At 33.7% G+C, this 25,193-nt stretch overlaps 2 protein-coding genes across 6 annotated transcripts in view; one reads left to right on the forward strand and one right to left on the reverse strand.

The window, feature by feature from the left end:
• The window catches only part of LOC139982959 (uncharacterized), an 83,661-nt gene extending 59,174 nt beyond the window's left edge, over positions 1-24,487 (forward strand). The window contains exons 17-40 of one of the 5 annotated variants that reach the window (XM_071996183.1): positions 262-333; positions 916-987; positions 1,192-1,263; positions 1,468-1,539; positions 4,611-4,682; positions 5,265-5,336; positions 5,540-5,611; positions 7,365-7,436; positions 8,136-8,207; positions 8,790-8,861; positions 10,717-10,788; positions 11,371-11,442; positions 11,654-11,725; positions 13,452-13,523; positions 14,625-14,696; positions 15,162-15,314; positions 15,423-15,488; positions 16,343-16,408; positions 16,701-16,772; positions 17,200-17,265; positions 17,646-17,824; positions 18,508-20,078; positions 20,358-20,481; positions 21,260-24,487. In XM_071996183.1, the coding sequence (XP_071852284.1) occupies positions 262-333; positions 916-987; positions 1,192-1,263; positions 1,468-1,539; positions 4,611-4,682; positions 5,265-5,336; positions 5,540-5,611; positions 7,365-7,436; positions 8,136-8,207; positions 8,790-8,861; positions 10,717-10,788; positions 11,371-11,442; positions 11,654-11,725; positions 13,452-13,523; positions 14,625-14,696; positions 15,162-15,314; positions 15,423-15,488; positions 16,343-16,408; positions 16,701-16,772; positions 17,200-17,265; positions 17,646-17,824; positions 18,508-20,078; positions 20,358-20,481; positions 21,260-21,435 (3,553 nt within the window). In that variant the 3' untranslated portion in view covers positions 21,436-24,487. The remainder of the gene's footprint in view (positions 1-261; positions 334-915; positions 988-1,191; positions 1,264-1,467; positions 1,540-4,610; positions 4,683-5,264; positions 5,337-5,539; positions 5,612-7,364; positions 7,437-8,135; positions 8,208-8,789; positions 8,862-10,716; positions 10,789-11,370; positions 11,443-11,653; positions 11,726-13,451; positions 13,524-14,624; positions 14,697-15,161; positions 15,315-15,422; positions 15,489-16,342; positions 16,409-16,700; positions 16,773-17,199; positions 17,266-17,645; positions 17,825-18,507; positions 20,079-20,357; positions 20,482-21,259) is intronic. The other 4 variants (XM_071996184.1, XM_071996185.1, XM_071996186.1 and 1 more) reach the window with 4 other exon arrangements.
• LOC139982960 (uncharacterized) overlaps positions 1-25,193 on the reverse strand; it is a 499,934-nt gene that overhangs the window by 203,551 nt on the left and 271,190 nt on the right. The window lies entirely within an intron of this gene.

A 25,193-nucleotide genomic window follows, 5' to 3' on the forward strand; every position in this document is an offset into this window, starting at 1 on the left:
TTTTCGCTCTAAGCTAGTAAAGAGACTGTTCCAACTAACTTTCACTTGTCCTAAACTCATGGGGAAAGAAGAGCTGATGTTTTTTTTTTAACACGAATGCAATCACAACTCAACTCTTGAAAAGGACAATTAGTCTAGACCGCCAATCCCAATGTAGAATTCACTAAACACCCATTTATTAAGAAGAAATAAACATAAAGTAATACACTTTCCACTTTCCAACATTGTCACATGCAAAACATGATTCTTGGTTCTTTTCAGGTCACTTAGTCAAAACAACTTGACGGCTCTTCCTGAACATATATTTTCTGATTTGATTTCCTTACAGCATTTGTAAGTTTACATATATTTTCAATTATTAATAATATCAATAAATTTATTGATTATTGAAAACTATTCATTGACTATTCATCATTATATCGTGTTTGGATTTTGTGTTCTTCCATCTGGATGAGTGTCCAATTATGGAACTTTTTTGACGAATATTAGTTGGGTTAGAATGGTGCACGGTAACGTAGCAATAACAAATGCACAATTGTTCCTTTAAGGAAACGGTCAAATTGATATCTCTCATTTGCTCTGTGGTTTTGTTTGCGATTCACGTACGCGATTTCTTCGTTGGCTTTGTAAGATTTCGCAATGACGTGATTACTTAATTTATGAATTTGCACACTCCTAACAAGGAAACAATATCCCTAAAATCGCCTAAGCGTTAAATTGACTGTCTAATTTCGGTAAATGTCTGAGTGGACTAACGCAGGAAAGAAAGTGTCGCAGAGGCAAAAACGAATGTTTTCGTCTCACAATTTGACTTTCATATCCCTGCAGTTACACATAGTAACACACAGTATGAGTTCTTACGGTGTAGCCAACCATCATACCTCTGTTATCGTATGATATTCATATTACTTGCAGAAATCTGGGTGAAAACAAGTTGGGATCTCTCCCAATGCATATATTTTCCAATCTCTCGAAGCTTGAGCGGCTGTAATTTTTTTTTTTTTCACTAAGTCCTATTTATAATATGTTTTTGTACTTGTTCAATTCATTTTCTCAAACATATTTGCCTGCGTTCATATGTTACGGTAAAATGTCCTGTCGTGCTATAACTTTGTGCATTAAGTCCTTTCAGGGGTCTGTCTGAAAAGACCTTGACGTCCCTACCTGTCACGATATACATATTACTTGCAGATATCTGAATAAAAACAAGTTGGGATCTCTCCAGATGCATATATTTTCTAATCTATGGAATCTTGAGGAGCTGTAAGTCTCTTTTTTTTTCACTAAGCCCTATTTATATTATGTTTTTGTAAATGTTCAATTCATTTTCTCAAAGATATTTGCCTGCGTTCATGTGTTACGTAAAATGTCCTGTCGTACTATAACTTTGTGCATTAGGTCCTTTCAGGGGTCTGTCTGAAAATACCTTGACGTCCCTACCTGTCACGATATACATATTACTTGCAGATATCTGGATAATAACAAGTTGGGATCTCTCCAGATGCATATATTTTCTAATCTATCGAATCTTGAGGAGCTGTAAGTCTCTTTTTTTTCACTAAGCCCTATTTATATTATGTTTTTGTAAATGTTCAATTCATTTTCTCAAAGATATTTGCCTGCGTTCATGTGTTACGTAAAATGTCCTTTCGTACTATAACTTGTGTATTTAGTCCTTTCAGGGGTATGTCTGAAAATACCTTGACGTCCCTAACATGTCACGATCTTTTGTAATCTCACAAACCTCCAGGATTGTAGGATTGTCCCATGTTCATAATATATGACTGAATTGCAGGTAACTTGGGAAACAGGGTCTAGTATGTCCACTTCAATGGAACATCCTCATCTAAACTGAACTGTAACGGGCCATTACTTTTCATTTATGTATATTACTAATATTCATTCAACATCCTCAAAATCAAACTTTGTTTTTTTTTGCTGATGATACAACAGTTCTGTTTTGTTCAAAATAAGAATTTAAAGGATGCAAGTTTACATGCAGAGAAAGAATTTACAAATAGGGTGAACAAAATAGTACTTATTAATATAGTTTATTCCAATATCTTTGTTTTTCCTTTTCGTATTTTGAAATTTATACAAGAGACAATATCACTTGCAGCTATGTTAAGGATCAGTAAACTTATTAAATTATGTATTATTTATGTCTAATTATAAAATCCTTATGAAGGTGATGTTTGTATAATGTGATAATGGTAAAAATATTGTTGACTAAAAAGAGTGATTTCCTGTAAATCAATATTTATATAAAGTGTTTACCATGCTGTTTCTCCGCCGATTTTATGAATTATATCAAAATCTCACATTAAAAAAAAACAAAATATATTGGCTTTGTATAACTGTCATTGAAGGCGTATTGCCCGAGTGTTATAATTTTACAGAGAGCACCCCTGGTGCTTTGAATCTGACAATTTACACAGAAAACCAACGTTTATAGGCAAGCCAAGCCGTAAATAAGAAATTGTGTGTTGTTCTTATTTATTTACTATATATCTGTCATATCACTTGCTACACATTCAATTCTTTCTCTGAATGGTTATCACTCAAGTGGGTTTGAAGCCTTAATTCTATCAAAATGCTTCGGGTAGTATGTTGTTCGTCATTGTTCTGATAGCTAATCACGTAATAAATGTCAGGTTAAAAACACGACTTTGAGTAACTTACCTAATATTCTGTTGAACGGATAGCGTATATGCATGTTAATCACGGTAGACTTTATACTAATGGAAGGAATCGTGTTTTCTGATTTAACGTCGACAAATGTTTCATTTGCATTCTTTGCGCATTTTTAGTGAACATTATCCTATGCTGTTATTGTGAGAATGAATGAAAGAAGGATTATTTACCCAAATTTTAGTTGTTTCAAAACAAACGCTACTTATGACTATCAGGTTACATCATTTTAGATCATATCATATGAATGGTCTACATGGTTATCTGTTAACATACTAAAATGTTTTTCAATAGATTAACATGCGTAATGCAAGTACAAAACGTTGCTTTTTCTTCCTCCAAATAAAACATTCATTTGGCTATTTATTTGCGATGTTATTTCTATATTTATTACAGAGATCTGCATAGCAACAACCTAGAAGGTTAAATTTTTATTTGAAAAGGAAAATTTGTCCAGACCGTGTATCGTAATACCTTATCCACGCCAACGGAGAATTCACTAAACATCCATTTATAGAGACAAAAGAAACATATCATAGAGTTATATACTTTCCACTTTCAAGCATTGTCACATGCAAAACATGATTCTTGGTTCTTTTCAGGTCACTTAGTCAAAACAACTTGACGGCGCTTCCTGAATATATATTTTCTGATATGATTTCCTTACAGCGTTATTAAGTTTATTTTCAATCATTATTATTCATGTAATTAAATTGATTGATTATTGAAAAATATTCAATGACTATTCATCGATATATCGTGTTTGGATTTCGTGTTCTTCCATCTGGATGAATGTCCAATTATGGAACATTTTGACGAATATAACTTGCAAACTGGGTTAGAATAGTGCACGGTAACGTAGCAAGAACAAATGTACAATTGTTCCTCTAAGTACACGGTCAAATTAATATCTCTCATTTACTGTCTGGTTTTGTTTGCGATTCACGTATGCGATTTCTTCGTTGGCTTTGTAAGATTTCGCAATGATGAGATTACTAAATTTTTGAATTTGCACACTCCTAAAAAAGAAACGAGTTCCGTAAAATCACTTTAGCGTTAAATTGACTGAAAAAAACCCATCATTTTAGTTCATAATTTGGTTAAAAATTCCTTTCAGGGATCTGTCAGCAAATAGCTTGTGGTCTCTCCAAATTAACACCTTTTCTAGTCTCGAGAACATCCAAAAGTTGTAAGATTTTGTTGTCTTTTTCATGAAATCGTTATGATGTAATGAGCATTTTTGGCCAAATATGATCACTTATAGTGTACTCTCATTGAACACTATATGGAACCAAAGAAGTATTTTGATCATGGAGATCCGTTGTCGTTTTAAAGGAATAATTAAATACTGTCTCAGTTTTATGAAATAAAATAATATGCAAAGCCTGAATACGGAGCCAGTGAAATCACCTACTGTTGTTCCCCGTTATGGACATATATATCGTAGACATGTAATTCACTTCATTAAACTGAGTTCATTGCAAGCTCATTTGGGAGTGAAATCATGTAAGCATGTCAAAAATATAATCATTGTGCGTCAACACGTGTTATAAATTACAGATTTACACATGTCGTGACTTTCCTCTAGTATACTTAATAGTTAATGATTCTCAGCTATGACAACGTTGAAAGTCGGGAGATTGTTCTCGGGAAATAACATTTTCGCTCTAAGCTAGTAAAGAGACTGTTCCAACTAACTTTCACTTGTCCTAAACTCATGGGGAAAGAAGAGCTGATGTTTTTTTTTAACACGAATGCAATCACAACTCAACTCTTGAAAAGGACAATTAGTCTAGACCGCCAATCCCAATGTAGAATTCACTAAACACCCATTTATTAAGAAGAAATAAACATAGAGTAATATACTTTCCACTTTCCAACATTGTCACATGCAAAACATGATTCTTGGTTCTTTTCAGGTTACTTAATCAAAACAACTTGACGGCTCTTCCTGAACATATATTTTCTGATTTGATTTCCTTAAAGTATTTGTAACTTTACATATATTTTCAATTATTAATAATATCAATAAATTTATTGATTATTGAAAACTATTCATTGACTATTCATCATTATATCGTGTTTGGATTTTGTGTTCTTCCATCTGGATGAGTGTCCAATTATGGAACTTTTTTGACGAATATTAGTTGGGTTAGAATGGTGCACGGTAACGTAGCAATAACAAATGCACAATTGTTCCTTTAAGGAAACGGTCAAATTGATATCTCTCATTTGCTCTGTGGTTTTGTTTGCGATTCACGTACGCGATTTCTTCGTTGGCTTTGTAAGATTTCGCAATGACGTGATTACTTAATTTATGAATTTGCACACTCCTAACAAGGAAACAATATCCCTAAAATCGCCTAAGCGTTAAATTGACTGTCTAATTTCGGTAAATGTCTGAGTGGACTAACGCAGGAAAGAAAGTGTCGCAGAGGCAAAAACGAATGTTCTCGTCTCACAATTTGACTTTCATATCCCTGCAGTTACACATAGTAACACACAGTATGAGTTCTTACGGTGTAGCCAACCATCATACCTCTGTTATCGTATGATATTCATATTACTTGCAGAAATCTGGGTGAAAACAAGTTGGGATCTCTCCCAATGCATATATTTTCCAATCTCTCGAAGCTTGAGCGGCTGTAATTTTTTTTTTTTCACTAAGTCCTATTTATAATATGTTTTTGTACTTGTTCAATTCATTTTCTCAAACATATTTGCCTGCGTTCATATGTTACGATAAAATGTCCTGTCGTACTATAACTTTGTGCATTAAGTCCTTTCAGGGGTCTCTCTGAAAAGACCTTGACGTCCCTACCTGTCACGATATACATATTACTTGCAGATATCTGGATAATAACAAGTTGGGATCTCTCCAGATGCATATATTTTCTAATCTATCGAATCTTGAGGAGCTGTAAGTCTCTTTTTTTTCACTAAGCCCTATTTATATTATGTTTTTGTAAATGTTCAATTCATTTTCTCAAAGATATTTGCCTGCGTTCATGTGTTACGTAAAATGTCCTTTCGTACGATAACTTGTGTATTTAGTCCTTTCAGGGGTATGTCTGAAAATACCTTGACGTCCCTAACATGTCACGATCTTTTGTAATCTCACAAACCTCCAGGATTGTAGGATTGTCCCATGTTCATAATATATGACTGAATTGCAGGTAACTTGGGAAACAGGGTCTAGTATGTCCACTTCAATGGAACATCCTCATCTAAACTGAACTGTAACGGGCCATTACTTTTCATTTATGTATATTACTAATATTCATTCAACATCCTCAAAATCAAACTTTGTATTTTTTGCTGATGATACAACAGTTCTGTTTTGTTCAAAATAAGAATTTAAAGGATGCAAGTTTACATGCAGAGAAAGAATTTACAAATAGGGTGAACAAAATAGTACTTATTAATATAGTTTATTCCAATATCTTTGCTTTTCCTTTTCGTATTTTGAAATTTATACAAGAGACAATATCACTTGCAGCTATGTTAAGGATCAGTAAACTTATTAAATTATGTATTATTTATGTCTAATTATAAAATCCTTATGAAGGTGATGTTTGTATAATGTGATAATGGTAAAAATATTGTTGACTAAAAAGAGTGATTTCCTGTAAATCAATATTTATATAAAGTGTTTACCATGCTGTTTCTCCGCCGATTTTATGAATTATATCAAAATCTCACATTAAAGAAAAACAAAATATATTGGCTTTGTATAACTGTCATTGAAGGCGTATTGCCCGAGTGTTATAATTTTACAGAGAGCACCCCTGGTGCTTTGAATCTGACAATTTACACAGAAAACCAACGTTTATAGGCAAGCCAAGCCGTAAATAAGAAATTGTGTGTTGTTCTTATTTATTTACTATATATCTGTCATATCACTTGCTACACATTCAATTCTTTCTCTGATTGGTTATCACTCAAGTGGGTTTGAAGCCTTAATTCTATCAAAATGCTTCGGGTAGTATGTTGTTCGTCATTGTTCTGATAGTTAATCACGTAATAAATGTCAGGTTAAAAACACGACTTTGAGTAACTTACCTAATATTCTGTTGAACGGATAGCGTATATGCATGTTAATCACGGTAGACTTTATACTAATGGAAGGAATCGTGTTTTCTGATTTAACGTCGACAAATGCTTCATTTGCATTCTTTGCGCATTTTTAGTGAACATTATCCTATGCTGTTATTGTGAGAATGAATGAAAGAAGGATTATTTACCCAAATTTTAGTTGTTTCAAAACAAACGCTACTTATGACTATCAGGTTACATCATTTTAGATCATATCATATGAATGGTCTACATGGTTATCTGTTAACATACTAAAATGTTTTTCAATAGATTAATATGCGTAATGCAAGTACAAAACGTTGCTTTTTCTTCCTCCAAATAAAACATTCATTTGGCTATTTATTTGCGATGTTATTTCTATATTTATTACAGAGATCTGCATAGCAACAACCTAGAAGGTTAAATTTTTATTTGAAAAGGAAAATTTGTCCAGACCGTGTATCGTAATACCTTATCCACGCCAACGGAGAATTCACTAAACATCCATTTATAGAGACAAAAGAAACATATCATAGAGTTATATACTTTCCACTTTCAAGCATTGTCACATGCAAAACATGATTCTTGGTTCTTTTCAGGTCACTTAGTCAAAACAACTTGACGGCTCTTCCTGAACATATGTTTGCTAGTCAAACGCGTTTATTGAAACTGTATGTATACTAACATTCTTATTCGTATAGCATTACAAGGTTTAAAAGCAATAATATATATATATATATATCATCCCCAAATGTGTAGAAATCCATCAACAAATAGTAATTGCTATCAGCAACATGAAATGTTGATAAAACCTAGCTTTCATAATAAATTTTCGAGCCATAGATCGTCCCAGTATTCATGCTCAGATTAAAAAACATAATATCATTTATTTCATACGTATTGATCGTGATAAATATTAACAATAATGACGATAATAACCGTATATATATATATATATAGCATGTCAAAAATATAATCATTGTGCGTCAACACGTGTTATAAATTACAGATTTACACATGTCGTGACTTTCCTCTAGTATACTTAATAGTTAATGATTCTCAGCTATGACAACGTTGAAAGTCGGGAGATTGTTCTCGGGAAATAACATTTTCGCTCTAAGCTAGTAAAGAGACTGTTCCAACTAACTTTCACTTGTCCTAAACTCATGGGGAAAGAAGAGCTGATGTTTTTTTTTTTAACACGAATGCAATCACAACTCAACTCTTGAAAAGGACAATTAGTCTAGACCGCCAATCCCAATGTAGAATTCACTAAACACCCATTTATTAAGAAGAAATAAACATAGAGTAATACACTTTCCACTTTCCAACATTGTCACATGCAAAACATGATTCTTGGTTCTTTTCAGGTTCCTTGAGCAAAACAACTTGACAGCTCTTCCTGAACATATATTTTCTGATTTGATTTCCTTACAGAATTTGTAAGTTTACATATATTTTCAATTATTAATAATATCAATAAATTTATTGATTATTGAAAACTATTCATTGACTATTCATCATTATATCGTGTTTGGATTTTGTGTTCTTCCATCTGGATGAGTGTCCAATTATGGAACTTTTTTGACGAATATTAGTTGGGTTAGAATGGTGCACGGTAACGTAGCAATAACAAATGCACAATTGTTCCTTTAAGGAAACGGTCAAATTGATATCTCTCATTTGCTCTGTGGTTTTGTTTGCGATTCACGTACGCGATTTCTTCGTTGGCTTTGTAAGATTTCGCAATGACGTGATTACTTAATTTATGAATTTGCACACTCCTAACAAGGAAACAATATCCCTAAAATCGCCTAAGCGTTAAATTGACTGTCTAATTTCGGTAAATGTCTGAGTGGACTAACGCAGGAAAGAAAGTGTCGCAGAGGCAAAAACGAATGTTTTCGTCTCACAATTTGACTTTCATATCCCTGCAGTTACACATAGTAACACACAGTATGAGTTCTTACGGTGTGGCCAACCATCATACCTCTGTTATCGTATGATATTCATATTACTTGCAGAAATCTGGGTGAAAACAAGTTGGGATCTCTCCCAATGCATATATTTTCCAACCTCTTGAAGCTTGAGCGGCTGTAAGTTGTTTTTTTTTTTTTTTTCACTAAGTCCTATGATTGAAAACTATTCATTGACTATTCATCATTATATCGTGTTTGGATTTTGTGTTCTTCCATCTGGATGAGTGTCCAATTATGGAACTTTTTTGACGAATATTAGTTGGGTTAGAATGGTGCACGGTAACGTAGCAATAACAAATGCACAATTGTTCCTTTAAGGAAACGGTCAAATTGATATCTCTCATTTGCTCTGTGGTTTTGTTTGCGATTCACGTACGCGATTTCTTCGTTGGCTTTGTAAGATTTCGCAATGACGTGATTACTTAATTTATGAATTTGCACACTCCTAACAAGGAAACAATATCCCTAAAATCGCCTAAGCGTTAAATTGACTGTCTAATTTCGGTAAATGTCTGAGTGGACTAACGCAGGAAAGAAAGTGTCGCAGAGGCAAAAACGAATGTTTTCGTCTCACAATTTGACTTTCATATCCCTGCAGTTACACATAGTAACACAGTATGAGTTCTTACGGTGTAGCCAACCATCATACCTCTGTTATCGTATGATATTCATATTATTCATATTCCTGAATATATATTTTCTGATATGATTTCCTTACAGCGTTATTAAGTTTATTTTCAATCATTATTATTCATGTAATTAAATTGATTGATTATTGAAAAATATTCAATGACTATTCATCGATATATCGTGTTTGGATTTCGTGTTCTTCCATCTGGATGAATGTCCAATTATGGAACATTTTGACGAATATAACTTGCAAACTGGGTTAGAATAGTGCACGGTAACGTAGCAAGAACAAATGTACAATTGTTCCTCTAAGGACACGGTCAAATTAATATCTCTCATTTACTGTCTGGTTTTGTTTGCGATTCACGTATGCGATTTCTTCGTTGGCTTTGTAAGATTTCGCAATGATGAGATTACTAAATTTTTGAATTTGCACACTCCTAAAAAAGAAACGAGTTCCGTAAAATCACTTTAGCGTTAAATTGACTGAAAAATACCCATCATTTTAGTTCATAATTTGGTTAAAAATTCCTTTCAGGGATCTGTCAGCAAATAGCTTGTGGTCTCTCCAAATTAACACCTTTTCTAGTCTCGAGAACATCCAAAAGTTGTAAGATTTTGTTGTCTTTTTCATGAAATCGTTATGATGTAATGAGCATTTTTGGCCAAATATGATCACTTATAGTGTACTCTCATTGAACACTATATGGAACCAAAGAAGTATTTTGATCATGGAGATCCGTTGTCGTTTTAAAGGAATAATTAAATACTGTCTCAGTTTTATGAAATAAAATAATATGCAAAGCCTGAATACGGAGCCAGTGAAATCACCTACTGTTGTTCCCCGTTATGGACATATATATCGTAGACATGTAATTCACTTCATTAAACTGAGTTCATTGCAAGCTCATTTGGGAGTGAAATCATGTAAGCATGTCAAAAATATAATCATTGTGCGTCAACACGTGTTATAAATTACAGATTTACACATGTCGTGACTTTCCTCTAGTATACTTAATAGTTAATGATTCTCAGCTATGACAACGTTGAAAGTCGGGAGATTGTTCTCGGGAAATAACATTTTCGCTCTAAGCTAGTAAAGAGACTGTTCCAACTAACTTTCACTTGTCCTAAACTCATGGGGAAAGAAGAGCTGATGTTTTTTTTTTTAACACGAATGCAATCACAACTCAACTCTTGAAAAGGACAATTAGTCTAGACCGCCAATCCCAATGTAGAATTCACTAAACACCCATTTATTAAGAAGAAATAAACATAGAGTAATACACTTTCCACTTTCCAACATTGTCACATGCAAAACATGATTCTTGGTTCTTTTCAGGTTCCTTGAGCAAAACAACTTGACAGCTCTTCCTGAACATATATTTTCTGATTTGATTTCCTTACAGAATTTGTAAGTTTACATATATTTTCAATTATTAATAATATCAATAAATTTATTGATTATTGAAAACTATTCATTGACTATTCATCATTATATCGTGTTTGGATTTTGTGTTCTTCCATCTGGATGAGTGTCCAATTATGGAACTTTTTTGACGAATATTAGTTGGGTTAGAATGGTGCACGGTAACGTAGCAATAACAAATGCACAATTGTTCCTTTAAGGAAACGGTCAAATTGATATCTCTCATTTGCTCTGTGGTTTTGTTTGCGATTCACGTACGCGATTTCTTCGTTGGCTTTGTAAGATTTCGCAATGACGTGATTACTTAATTTATGAATTTGCACACTCCTAACAAGGAAACAATATCCCTAAAATCGCCTAAGCGTTAAATTGACTGTCTAATTTCGGTAAATGTCTGAGTGGACTAACGCAGGAAAGAAAGTGTCGCAGAGGCAAAAACGAATGTTTTCGTCTCACAATTTGACTTTCATATCCCTGCAGTTACACATAGTAACACACAGTATGAGTTCTTACGGTGTAGCCAACCATCATACCTCTGTTATCGTATGATATTCATATTACTTGCAGATATCTGGGTGAAAACAAGTTGGGATCTCTCCCAATGCATATATTTTCCAATCTCTCGAAGCTTGAGCGGCTGTAAGTTTTTTTTTTTTTTTTTTTCACTAAGTCCTATTTATAATATGTTTTTGTACTTGTTCAATTCATTTTCTCAAACATATTTGCCTGCGTTCATATGTTACGATAAAATGTCCTGTCGTACTATAACTTTGTGCATTAAGTCCTTTCAGGGGTCTGTCTGAAAAGACCTTGACGTCCCTACCTGTCACGATATACATATTACTTGCAGATATCTGAATAATAACAAGTTGGGATCTCTCCAGATGCATATAGTTTCTAATCTATCGAATCTTGAGGAGCTGTAAGTCTTTTTTTTTTTCACTAAGCCCTATTTATATTATGTTTTTGTAAATGTTCAATTCATTTTCTCAAAGATATTTGCCTGCGTTCATGTGTTACGTAAAATGTCCTTTCGTACTATAACTTGTGTATTTAGTCCTTTCAGGGGTATGTCTGAAAATACCTTGACGTCCCTAACATGTCACGATCTTTTGTAATCTCACAAACCTCCAGGATTGTAGGATTGTCCCATGTTCATAATATATGACTGAATTGCAGGTAACTTGGGAAACATGGTCTAGTATGTCCACTTCAATGGAACATCCTCATCTAAACTGAACTGTAACGGGCCATTACTTTTCATTTATGTATATTACTAATATTCATTCAACATCCTCAAAATCAAACTTTGTTTTTTTTGCTGATGATACAACAGTTCTGTTTTGTTCAAAATAAGAATTTAAAGGATGCAAGTTTACATGCAGAGAAAGAATTTACAAATAGGGTGAACAAAATAGTACTTATTAATATAGTTTATTCCAATATCTTTGTTTTTCCTTTTCGTATTTTGAAATTTATACAAGAGACAATATCACTTGCAGCTATGTTAAGGATCAGTAAACTTATTAAATTATGTATTATTTATGTCTAATTATAAAATCCTTATGAAGGTGATGTTTGTATAATGTGATAATGGTAAAAATATTGTTGACTAAAAAGAGTGATTTCCTGTAAATCAATATTTATATAAAGTGTTTACCATGCTGTTTCTCCGCCGATTTTATGAATTATATCAAAATCTCACATTGAAGGAAAGAAATATTGGCTTTGTATAACTGTCATTGAAAGCGTATTGCCCAAGTGTTATGATTGTACAGAGAGCACCCCTGGTGCTTTGAATCTGACAATTAAGACAGAATAACCACTCTCTATAGGCAAGCCAAGCCTTAAATGAGAAATTGTGTGTTGTTCTTATTTATTTACTATATATCTGTCATATAACTTGCTACACATTCAATTCTTTCGCTGAATGGTTATCACTCAAGTGGGTTTGAAGCCTTAATTCTATCAAAATGCTTCGAGTAGTATGTTGTTCGTCATTGTTATGATAGTTAATCACCTGATAAATGTCAGGCTAAAAACACTCCTTTCAGTAATCTACCTAATATTCTGTCGAAAGGATTGTGTATATGCATGTAAATCACGGTCGACTTTATACTAATGGAAGGAATCATGATTTCAGATTTAACGTCGACATATTTCATTTGCATGCTTTGCGCAATTAATTGAACATTACATTATGCTGTTATTGTGAGAATGTATAAAAAAGAATTTTACCCATTTTTAGTTGTTTCAAAACGAACGCTACTTATGACTATCCGGTTATATAATATCAGATCATATCATATCAATGGTCTACATGGTTATCTTTTAACATACTTAAAATGTTTTTCGATAGATTAACATGCGTAATGCAAGTACTAAACGTTGCTTTTTCTTCCTCCAAATAAAACATTCATTTGGCTATTTATTTGCGATGTTATTTCTATATTTATTACAGAGGCCTGCATAGCAACAACCTAAAAGGCCTTCCCGAAAATATATTTGCTAGTCAAAAGCAGTTAGGGGTTCTGTATGTTAACTAAAATTATAAAGTGTTATATGTTTTAATTTAGAAGATCCTGCTAGGATCGACTAGTTATGCACACCAACTTTTGTATACATAACAAGTTGCCTTTTTCCTTCAGGGATCTGTCTAACAACAAATTGGCATCTCTCCCAGAGAATATATTTTTTAATCAAACAAGACTTTGGAAGCTGTCAGTTTTTTTTTATACTATTGATGTTTAGTGTCCATTCAAAGGATGACAAGTGGCTTAATTATGAAGCTCTCCTTTGTCGGTAATTGAAAAAATGCATTATAAAACTGTCTGTACTAGTCTTTCGTTTTCGCTTATTTAAATTTTGTACTTAATAATATTGATGTAGAGTGTAGATCGAAAGGATGATAAGTGTTTTAATTATGAAAACTCTTTGTATTCCTGTAAGAGTCTTTCATTCTATTTCATTTATGTCATAAATCTTGAGCTGTTGTAAGTATTTCTTTTATATGTAATAGAAAGGTCCTTAATATGTCATTGGAAACCAGGATAGTATATCGGTAAAAATAATTAGTAGGAACGAAAGATAGTATGATTGCTTAATTGGCCAGTTTCAGTGACTTTCATCAACAAGGAATATGGTTATTAATGGAGAACCATTAACCAAATACGTATATGAGATTAACATCTTGCTAAACGTGTAAAATAATTTTTACAGACTTGTGGATGAAACAAGTATATATATTTGCCAAATAGGTATGATAACGTGTGGTTTTGTTATAAAAAAGAACATTGATCTGTACATGTACAGTAACTGTTTCGCAATGTATTGCACGTTGACGCTTGCACGCTGACGCTCTTTTATAGACGCTCTTAGAAAGATAGATAGATAAATAGATAGATAGATGGATAGATAGATAGATGGATGGATGGATGGATGGATGGATGGATGGATGGATGGATGGATGGATGGATGGATGGATGGATGGATGGATGGATGGATGGATGGATGGATGGATGGATGGATGGATGGATGGATATATAGATCGATAGATAGATTCTAAAGACCTCGGAGAACTGACAATTAGAGACATGTCTGTATAACTTTTGCTTGATACTTTTATTGTTATATCGCTACTGGTAAGCTTTTGTTAGCTAATTTTGTACGGATGTATAATGTAGAATGTTTAAGTACGACCTAAACTTACATTTTTTATCCGCTTAACTCGAACATAATATGTAATAGAATACGAAAAGAAATTATTGCATGGCTAGTTATTTTACACATTCTTACACAGCATTTATTCTTCTGTCTTTCAGGGACTTGTCTTTTAATTATTTGACGGTTATGCCAGATCAGATATTTGCTGATCTCTCTGTACTGGGAGAGTTGTAAGTGTTCAAATGTACTTTTAATAAGTAAACCTGGTATCGATAACGTACCCATAGTATAGTCTATGACACATTTTGCGTAGCGTATAATGAGGAGAGTTTAGGAATTGTGGAAGAGAGATGGCGCTGCTGGTATTCTATGAAAGTTGTGAGCTGTCTTCAGCTGTCTCCTAGCTGTGTAGAGTATTATATTTTAACTGCAAAACGCATTTTTATGTACGCTATAAACTGTATCTTAGCTACGTAGCGTATTTTGTGCAGGCTGCATAGCGTATAATATGGAAGTTGTGGGATGTATTTAGCTGACTTTTAGCTGCGTCCCTTATACTATTCAAACTTCCCAATACCAAATTAATTCCAAATGGTTGATTCGTTGAAATATTCGAGTTCGATGAATGGCAATTAATTCAATTCCCAGTTTAATCCATTCAATTATTGCTAAATGTTCTATATATTATTTTCTAGATATCTCCATGGAAACAGAATCAAACACCTCCCAAGAATCCTTCTGCCGTCGGAGGGTGGTCATATGAACATCCGTAATGTATACCTAAACAAGAACAACATTACCTACATCACAGAAGAGGTTTTCAGAGGTCTCTACAATTTAGAAAGTTTGTAAGTATAACACTCTGTAATGATATATTTTCCGGTACGAAGATCACATAATATTAAATGTTTTCGACACTACATTATGTTCCTCCGTCTTTTTGTGTCTTAAAATAGGTTAATCTTTGATAACAACATCCACACGATTGAACCATTTGCTTTCATTGCTGGACCTCAAAAGTTGTAAGTTTTGCAGAATCGTTTTTTTTTTTCGGGGGAGAAGAAGGGAGGAGAGGAGGTGGGGGAGCAGAGGGGTAACCACAATGGCAAAAATCATGCTTCTTCTTTTCACATTTTCCTCTTGCTTTTCTGCTATTCAATTACACACCGGGTGAATAGCGCGTGAATTTCATTGACCTCTCTTTCCAGTTCGACTAATCAGACTGAAAAACGCACAGTCCCAGCTGAGAAACGGTTAATTTGGGGGCCCAGGAACTACGATCATATGGGGTTCCTATAGGGCGAGCCTAAAGTTTAATTCATCTAGTGTTAGCCGAATATTTACCTCTTCGGAGTAAGAATAAAATCATACGAGACGTCCGACGATAATTTAGGAGGAGACAAATTGGGAACACTTCCTTTATTATATTTGTTTTAGATATCACTTTTTTTAATCATAACTGCAATGTTTTTCTGTTCCCACAATTTCTGGATAAACGGCAGTGTCTATATACAACATAAAATAGAACTAGTTTTTATTCAGGCCACAACAAATATGTTCACAGCACATAACACATTGGTCGCATTTGGACAATAGGTATTAATTGTGTGTTCCAATAGTGCTCTGCTGCTTTTAGAAAGTTAAAATAACACGTTTTGTTTGAGTTATTAAGTTTAAAAACTAACATTAACATTCAGGAAGGCACGTTATTAATTTTTTTCTGGCAATTATGGAGCATTCCATTCAGAGATTTAGCATTATAATGAATATTTTGCGAACAAGAAAAAGCTATAGGAGAAATACCACTTTCCATTTTGTTTTCGTTTTGAATTTACTTATTTTAACAAATCAAGAACTTATTGGTTTTTCATTAAAGGTATTTATTCAACAACGAAATTTCTGAATTGCAAGCAAATACTTTTGGACAAGTACTGAATGAACTGTAAGTATAGCAACAGCAAAATGACATCTTCCATTCTCATTCGTACACTAACGTTGTTACTCGTTATTCATTAATTTATTAATTCGGTCATTTTTATTAACTGCAGGCAAATTAAAGTATGTTGCGTCCTGTTGGTGCTATATGCGTGAGGTTACGGACTCTCCATCTAACCCATATTCTGCATATGTGACCAATATCAGAAAAAGATACATATTTCACTGCACGTAGGCATATTCATACGCAGGAAGTATTTACACCTTATATTTTTATTTGTTTTTCTTTTGCGCTACAGTCACTTGTATGGCAATACCATTTCTAACCTGGATTTGGAATTTGTGTCAAACCACAGCGGACATCTTACACTGTAAGATATCTACTAACCTTCATCTATTGAACAGCACAGTTCTAACGAGTCGAATGCGTTTCAAGTCGAATCATTACCAGCTATATTTACAAGTTTGATTAAATTTTACGAAATAATATAGAAAACAAATTTTCTCTCATTGCTACAGTCACCATTTCACTTTTATAAGTTTCCCAAAATGTGCATAATATTCCAACCTTTGGATATGTGTCTTCCGTATGTCATGAATCGTTTAACAATATTTTTTATCAAATTTATCAACTCAAGTTTAAAATGAGTAAATATAATTAATTTGCTGTGATTAACAGAAACTTTTGAAATGAATGGCTTTGCTTTGTGGTTTTGTTCATAATATCTTCAATGGCGATGCATAATTTCGACGTGCAGAATTCCTAACGTCTAATAATTCTGTTGTTTTTTCTTAAAGGTACGTTGCCTGTGACAAAATTCAATCCATTGAGTTCCCAACATTTGAAGGATTTCAAACGAAAATGTAAGGATTAGAATGTTTACTAATAAATAAAGCTAATTGTGTGACTAAATCATCTCCTGAAACAAGCCTTGTGCGATAGGTTTGGTCCAATTTAAAGGATTTCAACGTTGCTAGGTGGTATTTAATAGAGTGAGTTATTGATGTAAACAGGGTAAGGCCTAGTACAAATAAATTGTTTAATACCTGTGTTAGAAACATGGACATGACTGCAAATGATGCAGTTCCTGATGGCATCTGCCATCTACAACTCCAACCAATAGCAGCTGTAAAATTACCCCATCCCCACCCCAACCGACCCCCCTCCTGTTCAAACTGTATAAACTAGTTAACATTTAAGAAGTTAATTGTTATTAATTATCTTCTTTTTTTCTCTCCAAAAGTTTATGCCTAAGCCGAGACTTTTCTTTCAACCTCAGAATTACCGACTCAACAGTTGTAAATTCGTTAATGGCATCAGGGTTTGAATGCGATTCCAGAGACATGAAATCGCACATATGTTCACCGTGTAAGCAGGGATTTTACGGCAAAACAACTGGAGGATGTCAACCATGTCCACCAGGTATTAAGCAATACCATATATATTTATTAAGATTGATATGGGTGTGATTCAATATCCAGTTGGCGCAGACTTCAACAGGGGAATTGGACCATACGAGACCGATAAAAAACATTGTCATTGAGATTCACTGCATTAGCAGGATTACGAAATGTGGCAGGCATAATTATTTGGTAAGTTGCGTGCTCCATGATGCTGATATTGTGACGCGAAATGACGCTGCGAACTGTCATTTCACATGATTTATATGCATAGCTTTAAACGCAAACGGTTTCATATTCGTGAAACTAGTTTTGGCTTTGTCCTAAACATGCCGATGTACACATTTCAGAAATCAGGGTTACGACAATCGGTATCATATGTTTATTATGAATTGAAATAAAGCAATAAAAAAAATATGTTATCATCTTGTTTGATTTTAAAATGGTTTTTCCATTTTAGAATAAATATGATTGGGTCATCCCAGTAAAATATCTTCTGCCACAATAATAATGTATGTAAAAAACATTCGACCAACTAATTTTGATCTCATGTTAGACACACATTAAGCCAGCTGGCTGTTATGAGGTTGCTCAATAACACGACATGTACCACGCTGTTCTACCATATTAAGTTCCTGCGAAGGAGTAGAACAAAAAAGCGATTCATAAATAGCTTGGATATAGATTTTCTTTTTGTTTCCACAGGAGGTTACTATCAAGACGATATTGCCAAAGTATCAAATAGCCCAAACAAAGTAGAATGCAAGAAATGCAACGCGGGAACATACGTTCCCCTTGGTGAAGGAGTCAGCAGCGATGATTGCATCGTCTGTCCAGAAGGAACGAACAAAACTATACACGCAGGATTCAGAGCCTGCTTCTGTATGGATGGTTATGCAAGGACTGACCGTTTTAATGTGTGTCAGATTTGCGAAAATGATGTTCTGGATTGTTATGGAAAGGACTACAAGACATTAAGAAAGGGTTACTTTTGGAACTGGGAATATCCAGGAGCAAATCTCACTGAGTACAAAAGCTTTGTAGCGAACCTAATGACAGAATCGGCCAATTTCGATCCTTCAACAACGAAATACTCCGGAGACTTACCAAACGTTCATTCTTGTCCGCGAAGCGAAAGCTGCATAAATAACAATACTGATATCGAAGGCACATGCGAAACTGGCTACGAGGGAATAATGTGTTCCAAATGTATCAGTAATTATTACATTGTTCTAGGCCAATGCTTGGAATGTCCCGAGTTAGTTTACAGTATCCTTGAAGTCATTGGCATCTTACTACTGGTTATATGTGTTTATGTTCTGCTTGTTTGGCAATACAAAAAACAGAAAAGCAAGGTTCTCCATAGTACAAAGAGAGCTCTTATTGACATGTTTATCTCTAGGTTCAAAATAGTTCTTGGATTCTATCAAGTTGTTGGTGAATTTTTCACTTCCCTTCATGAGTTAAATTGGGCAGGAAACTTGTACGTCATTGGTGAATTTGTTGCATACATTGAATTGAACATCTTGCGAATATTCATTCGTCCTAATTGTTTTGTGAAAGATCTGAAGATAAACGCAAAACTTGAATTTATCATCGCAATGACATTCCTGCTTTTAATCATGGTTGTACCTTTTGTAATATACCAAGTAAAGAAATGTTATTATCGCATTAGTTTGCCAGGGACTAAATCAAAGCTTCTAACGTACATGTTGGCTATCTTGTTTCTGACTTACCCACCGATCTGTACCATAATTTTCCAGCTCTACCCACGCGCTTGCAAACGATTTTGCTGGGATGAAAACAGAAAATACTGTGTTGAAGTTCTTCGATCTGATTTTGCAATTGAATGCAAATCATTACAAACGTATCAAATCTTGGCTTTCGTTGCAACTGTGTTGTATGTGATTGCGTTTCCGTTTTGCCTGCTTTTCTTTTTGTGGAAAAAGCGATCTGAATTATCATATCATGAGCGCACCCTTAGCAGTCCAGTATCACGTGGAGACGATATCACTAATCCGGTCACTAATACTGACGATATCACCCATAGCAGTACTCCCATATGGGTAACTATTCTCTGCGAGAATTACAAAGACAAATATTGGTTTTGGGAAATCCTCGAACTGATCCGAAAGGTTACACAAACCGTTTTAATCACGTTGCTTGGCTGGGAAAACAGAGTGACAGTTCTTCTAACCATCGGTATCTCAGTCCTGTTCTTGATTCTACATGCACGATACTTACCGATGAAGAGCTCATTTGAACAAAAACTTCAGGTAAATATTACGAAATATATTGAATACGTATGTTTCATTAATTACTGTATAAAATAAATAATTGTCACATAGCAGACAAATATCTTGATAACGTTAGAATCGATAGTCCCCGGTTAATTAGAATTCCAACAATTTGTTTATTGATTATTTAACCTACTAACTGCTTTTGCATTATTCAGTTATTCATAATATTTCATATAATTCCTAAATGTTATAAATCCTTCTTAATCTAATGATATACAATTCCAGTAAACATATTCGCTTTCGTTTCTTTTTCAGATGTTTGCTCTAACAGCGATCCTGATTAATGTTCTTATCGCTGCAATTGATCACGATGAATCCGAAGATGGTCTCACTGTGTTTTTGATACTTTTGAACCTTATTGTAATAGCTATTGTGTTTGGTAAGTGATAATTTAACTTATTATAACTGAAAAAAATTGAAACATTAAGGTCCTATCAAAATGGTAAGATCTACATGTCAATATGGTTAGCGATTTTACACAAATTGATAAATTGTTGAGTTAATATATCAACAATTCGAAACAAAATGAAACATTCCTAAAATCTTAAAACTGAAAACTGCCAAATTCTCAATATATCAATTGATATCAACTTAACAATTTGCAACAAAATTTTATATTGATCCTTTTCATATAAAATATCTCGTATATTTATCAGATTGTTGCAAAAATGATGAGTTACGCTTGAGTCAGATTTGTTAACTTTATCACTGCATTAACCTCGTTAGTTTTAATATTTGTAACAAAATATCAACTGCATCATCTTAACGTTTTATACTGGAGATATGGGTAGATTGCTTAGAATCTTTAGTTATAAATTTTGAAAACAAATATATTTATCGTTCCATGAAAATTGTCTTCTGATTCCGGAATAAAAACACTTAGGGCCTCTCCAGTCATTACGGCCTTACTTCCGAAAGTCGAAACAGTTAATGAAGTCAACTTAAATTGAGCTTTAGTGCTACCTGTACGCTCACTTTGGACTATAAATATTGTAAGTTGTTTAAAGTAAGATATATATATATATATATATATACATATATATATATATATATATATATATAGGCAATGTATATATATATATATATATATATAGTGGAATTTATACAAAAACGGAACAATATATCACGTTAACCATTTTCTTTCTCTTAAAACACAGGAGAACTTTTGATGAACGTCTTCCATATCCTAGGAAAGCTACAAGTCCACAACAAAGTTATGACTTGTGCAGTCAATGCGCTACGGAGGGGGAAACGTCTTTGTAAGATCCGACCAAAACAAGTACCGTTGATTGACGATAAATCTAATATCCAGACAGAGGAAAAGTTAAAGTAATTACAGATTTCGTAAATAATTTCTTATTTTAATCACGTGGATTATTAATCTTTCTATACTTCTTTCTGAAAGCATGAAAAGTTACTAGCTAATTTCGCATGTAAAATGCCTTGAATTATATTGAGACAATTGTGAAGTATTTACTAAATGCAATAAGTGAAATGAATTGCAAGTAATGTCAAATACTCAGTTTATTTTGACAAGACGTTTCTCACTTCAATCATAACGTGTTGCTTAATGGTATGTAAATATAAATGTGATAAACAGCACAGGCTAAGGGTAACGTTGCACGAATTACTCTCAGTCTCTATTTACAACTTCTAACTTTAATTATTCACATTTTTGATAAAAATTATGTTAAATGATGAACAACCAGACATTGGTTTCTTTATATCCTAGTGCGACATATATATGTATAGTCTCTGTCGAAAATTCTCATAGCAAATATGCTGTTTTAAACGTATACCAGCGTTAAGGCCTTTACAGAATATGGCCATCTACACACGCAAAGCGTATTTACAATAAAACGTTGATACTTTATCATTTAATGCAATTGAATTCTTGATAATACATGCGTCATATCTATAAAACTAATAACCGGACAAGCTAGTCGGGTCAAAATACCATATTTTTTTTCCAAAATCGTCTTCTCTTACAGATTTAATCTAAGTACTCTGCTATAAAACTCACTCAAATCGGCGTCCTTGGAAGTGTTTCCCAGACTTTTAGATACGAGTTGTTGTTAATTATTAACATGTCTCCTCTGACTTATTCTGCACGAAACAATGACATCTTTAAAGTCGTGCCTGGGGAATTTCTGCTTGGAGTAACACATTTAATCATAGTAATGATAATGCTATGTAGAGATTCCAGCTATGATCAACTTACAAAAGTATATTCCCACAACATTATATCTTCCCTCTCGACCTGTCAACAATAATTTTGTTAACCAAGGTGTGCTCACGTAATGTGTAGACGTTAAAGTCGCTCGTCAATGTTAATGCGTGTTACACAGAGATGGAAGCAAGTTGACGTGATTGCTTTAATACTACCTGTAGCAAAGTATTCAACACATGCGATCAGAAACCGTTTTGCTATATATATATATATATATATATATATATATATATATATATATATATATATATATATATATATATATATATATATATATATATATATATATATATATATATATATATATATATATATATATATATATATATATATATATATATATATTGATTGGTATGAGTTAAAGTGAAGTTTTTCCCTCGGAATGAGTACGATTGCAAAAAAAAGTAAACAGAGATCAGATTTGTATTTTACGAGTACAACAACGTGACTGTGGATACAAGTAGAATTTTTCATTTGTATGAGTACGAATACAAATTCTAAACATAGATCAGACTTGTGTTATAGAAGTAAAACAACATTGGTACGAGTACAAGTAGAAATTTCCCTTGGTATGAGTACGATTACGATTCATAAACAGAGATCACATTTGTGTTAAACTATAATAAAAACAAGATTGTTACGAGTGAAAGTAGGAATTTCTTTTAGTATGAGTACGATTACAAATCATCAACAGAGATCGGATTTATGTTGCAAGTACATGCAACTATGTTGTAGTGCAAGTGCAATGACGGAATCCCTGCAATTGTGCTGAGGATTTATTAATCACATACAGTAAAGTAAGGAAAATTAGACAATAGCGATAGCTAGAAAATTAATGTTGTACTGGAATATTAAGAAAACATGTCGAAAAGGTGATAACTGTTGATCTTATGTACTTGCAAAAGCAAGACAAGCATGTTTCCCACCACGTTGGCAGTACATCCTATTACATGTTTTTTTTTTTTGCAGGCCTATTAAACGTTTTTTTTGGGGGGGGGGGGCGGGGGGAAACTTGTAAAGTTCAAACTGAAGTATCAAATATTAAGTTTTTTTCGGACTAGCATTGTAAAATGCTATAAGAACAATCTGTAGCGATGCTGTACATGATGGTAGGCTACTATGATACTGTGTTAATAAATAATTGCAAGAGGTAGCGATACTGTGCATGAAACTAGGCAACAATGAAAATGTGTAAATAAATTATGACAAGGCAGCCTTTTGTTTAAGATGCTATAATGATGGTAATGTAAATATTTTCAAGAGGTAGTACCAAACAATTAACTCAATAGTCTTTTTACGTGTACTCATATTTTTTTGGCTGCATTTTGCCAACACTTATGTCTCCTTATTTCCATGTTTCAAAGAAATTAAGTTTTGGATGTCTTATTTACTATAATTTCAACATTAAAATGGGAAGTAAGAACATAGACAGAATGTTATAATTATAGCAGAATGTAACAAGAATTAACATCGAGCAACTACTAACGTATGCCTCATAAGCCTACTATTTGAATATGCTTAACGAATCAACGTACGACTGCACAACCCAGTAACCATGCAAAACTGAGCTGTATGCGTTATGTGACAGATGACTGTTGTTCTGAATAGTATTTCAGGTCAGGTAACCGGGTCACTATGAATATACTTTGTTGGAGGTAATGGGCGTGACAATCGCTTCATCGATTACCATAGAGGTATAGCATAATCTCCACAGCCGTTGTAGCTTGTCGTTAAACTATGTTTTCGTCGGGGTTTATACATGGTTAAGTGGGATTCGTCCTTGAGTCTCCCCACGACTGTTCCCGGTATATTGTAGTATTTCCGACCCTTGGTCATCCTCGACGTATGAAGTGGTGAAACCGTAATAGTTAAAACCTGGTTAGAAATTTGACCAGCTATTTTCAAACCCTGTAAATAACAATCAGGTTTACACAAACCTACTCCAAATCCGTGTCGTTATGTGATCTACCACCATTTACCTGATCTCGCTATGGTGTCGAACGTAGCAATCTGAGGGTGGCTGTTGGCGGCTAGTGCTAAAATCTAACCCACCCGTGACATTCTTTCTAAGTATCAAAATTCTGGAATCATTATTTGATGCTTTGTAAATCTTTATTCTTGTTCTTTGACAAACGATAATCAGATGCAACTATAACTGTAATTTTCTTTTGTTTTTTCTTTTTTTCATGTTTCCATCAGTAAGGAAGTTTACCTTCATGGTGTAGGCGAGTACTGATAATTACACAGTATGTGGTTAAGGCGCACATTATGCGACCTGCAATATTGTTGTAGTGGTTAAAGAAATGTTAGAAGAATCTAGCAATGTTTAAGCAGTTAACCGCAGAGAGCTTCAACCAATATATATGAGAACGGTGGAGTTGAATCAAAAGGCCATTCAAGCACACTATCAGTAAAGTTCTATTCACAATTTGGTAAATATATTTTAAAGTCGTCAAGATTTCTGAGTGATTCATTGTATAGCTCAAATTGCTCTGATATTTAACCTATTGTACCACGGAGGCTGATGATTCCAGAACCCGTGTCGATCATTTTATTGTTCTACTCAACAAATGAGAGCAAATAACAAACACCTTTATACATTACACATAACAAATGGAGAAAAAGAGCGCTCCGCTGGAACTGACCCATACAACCGTTTTAATAAAATTTCTGTACATGGTAGGTAGTCCCTCTTTTTAAGATTTTTGTTAAAAATAATCATGATTGTTCCTGCTTGTTGATATACATGTTACACGCTACGCAAACCATAAAATAACTGTCTATGCTTTTTCCTTCTTTCTACTTTACTTCTTTGTATACATGTTACACGCTACGCAAACGTTTTTAGGTTCTGCCGTTTA

The sequence above is a fragment of the Apostichopus japonicus genome, chromosome 16 (genome assembly GCF_037975245.1).
Source record: "Apostichopus japonicus isolate 1M-3 chromosome 16, ASM3797524v1, whole genome shotgun sequence".
NCBI lineage: Eukaryota > Metazoa > Echinodermata > Holothuroidea > Aspidochirotida > Stichopodidae > Apostichopus > Apostichopus japonicus.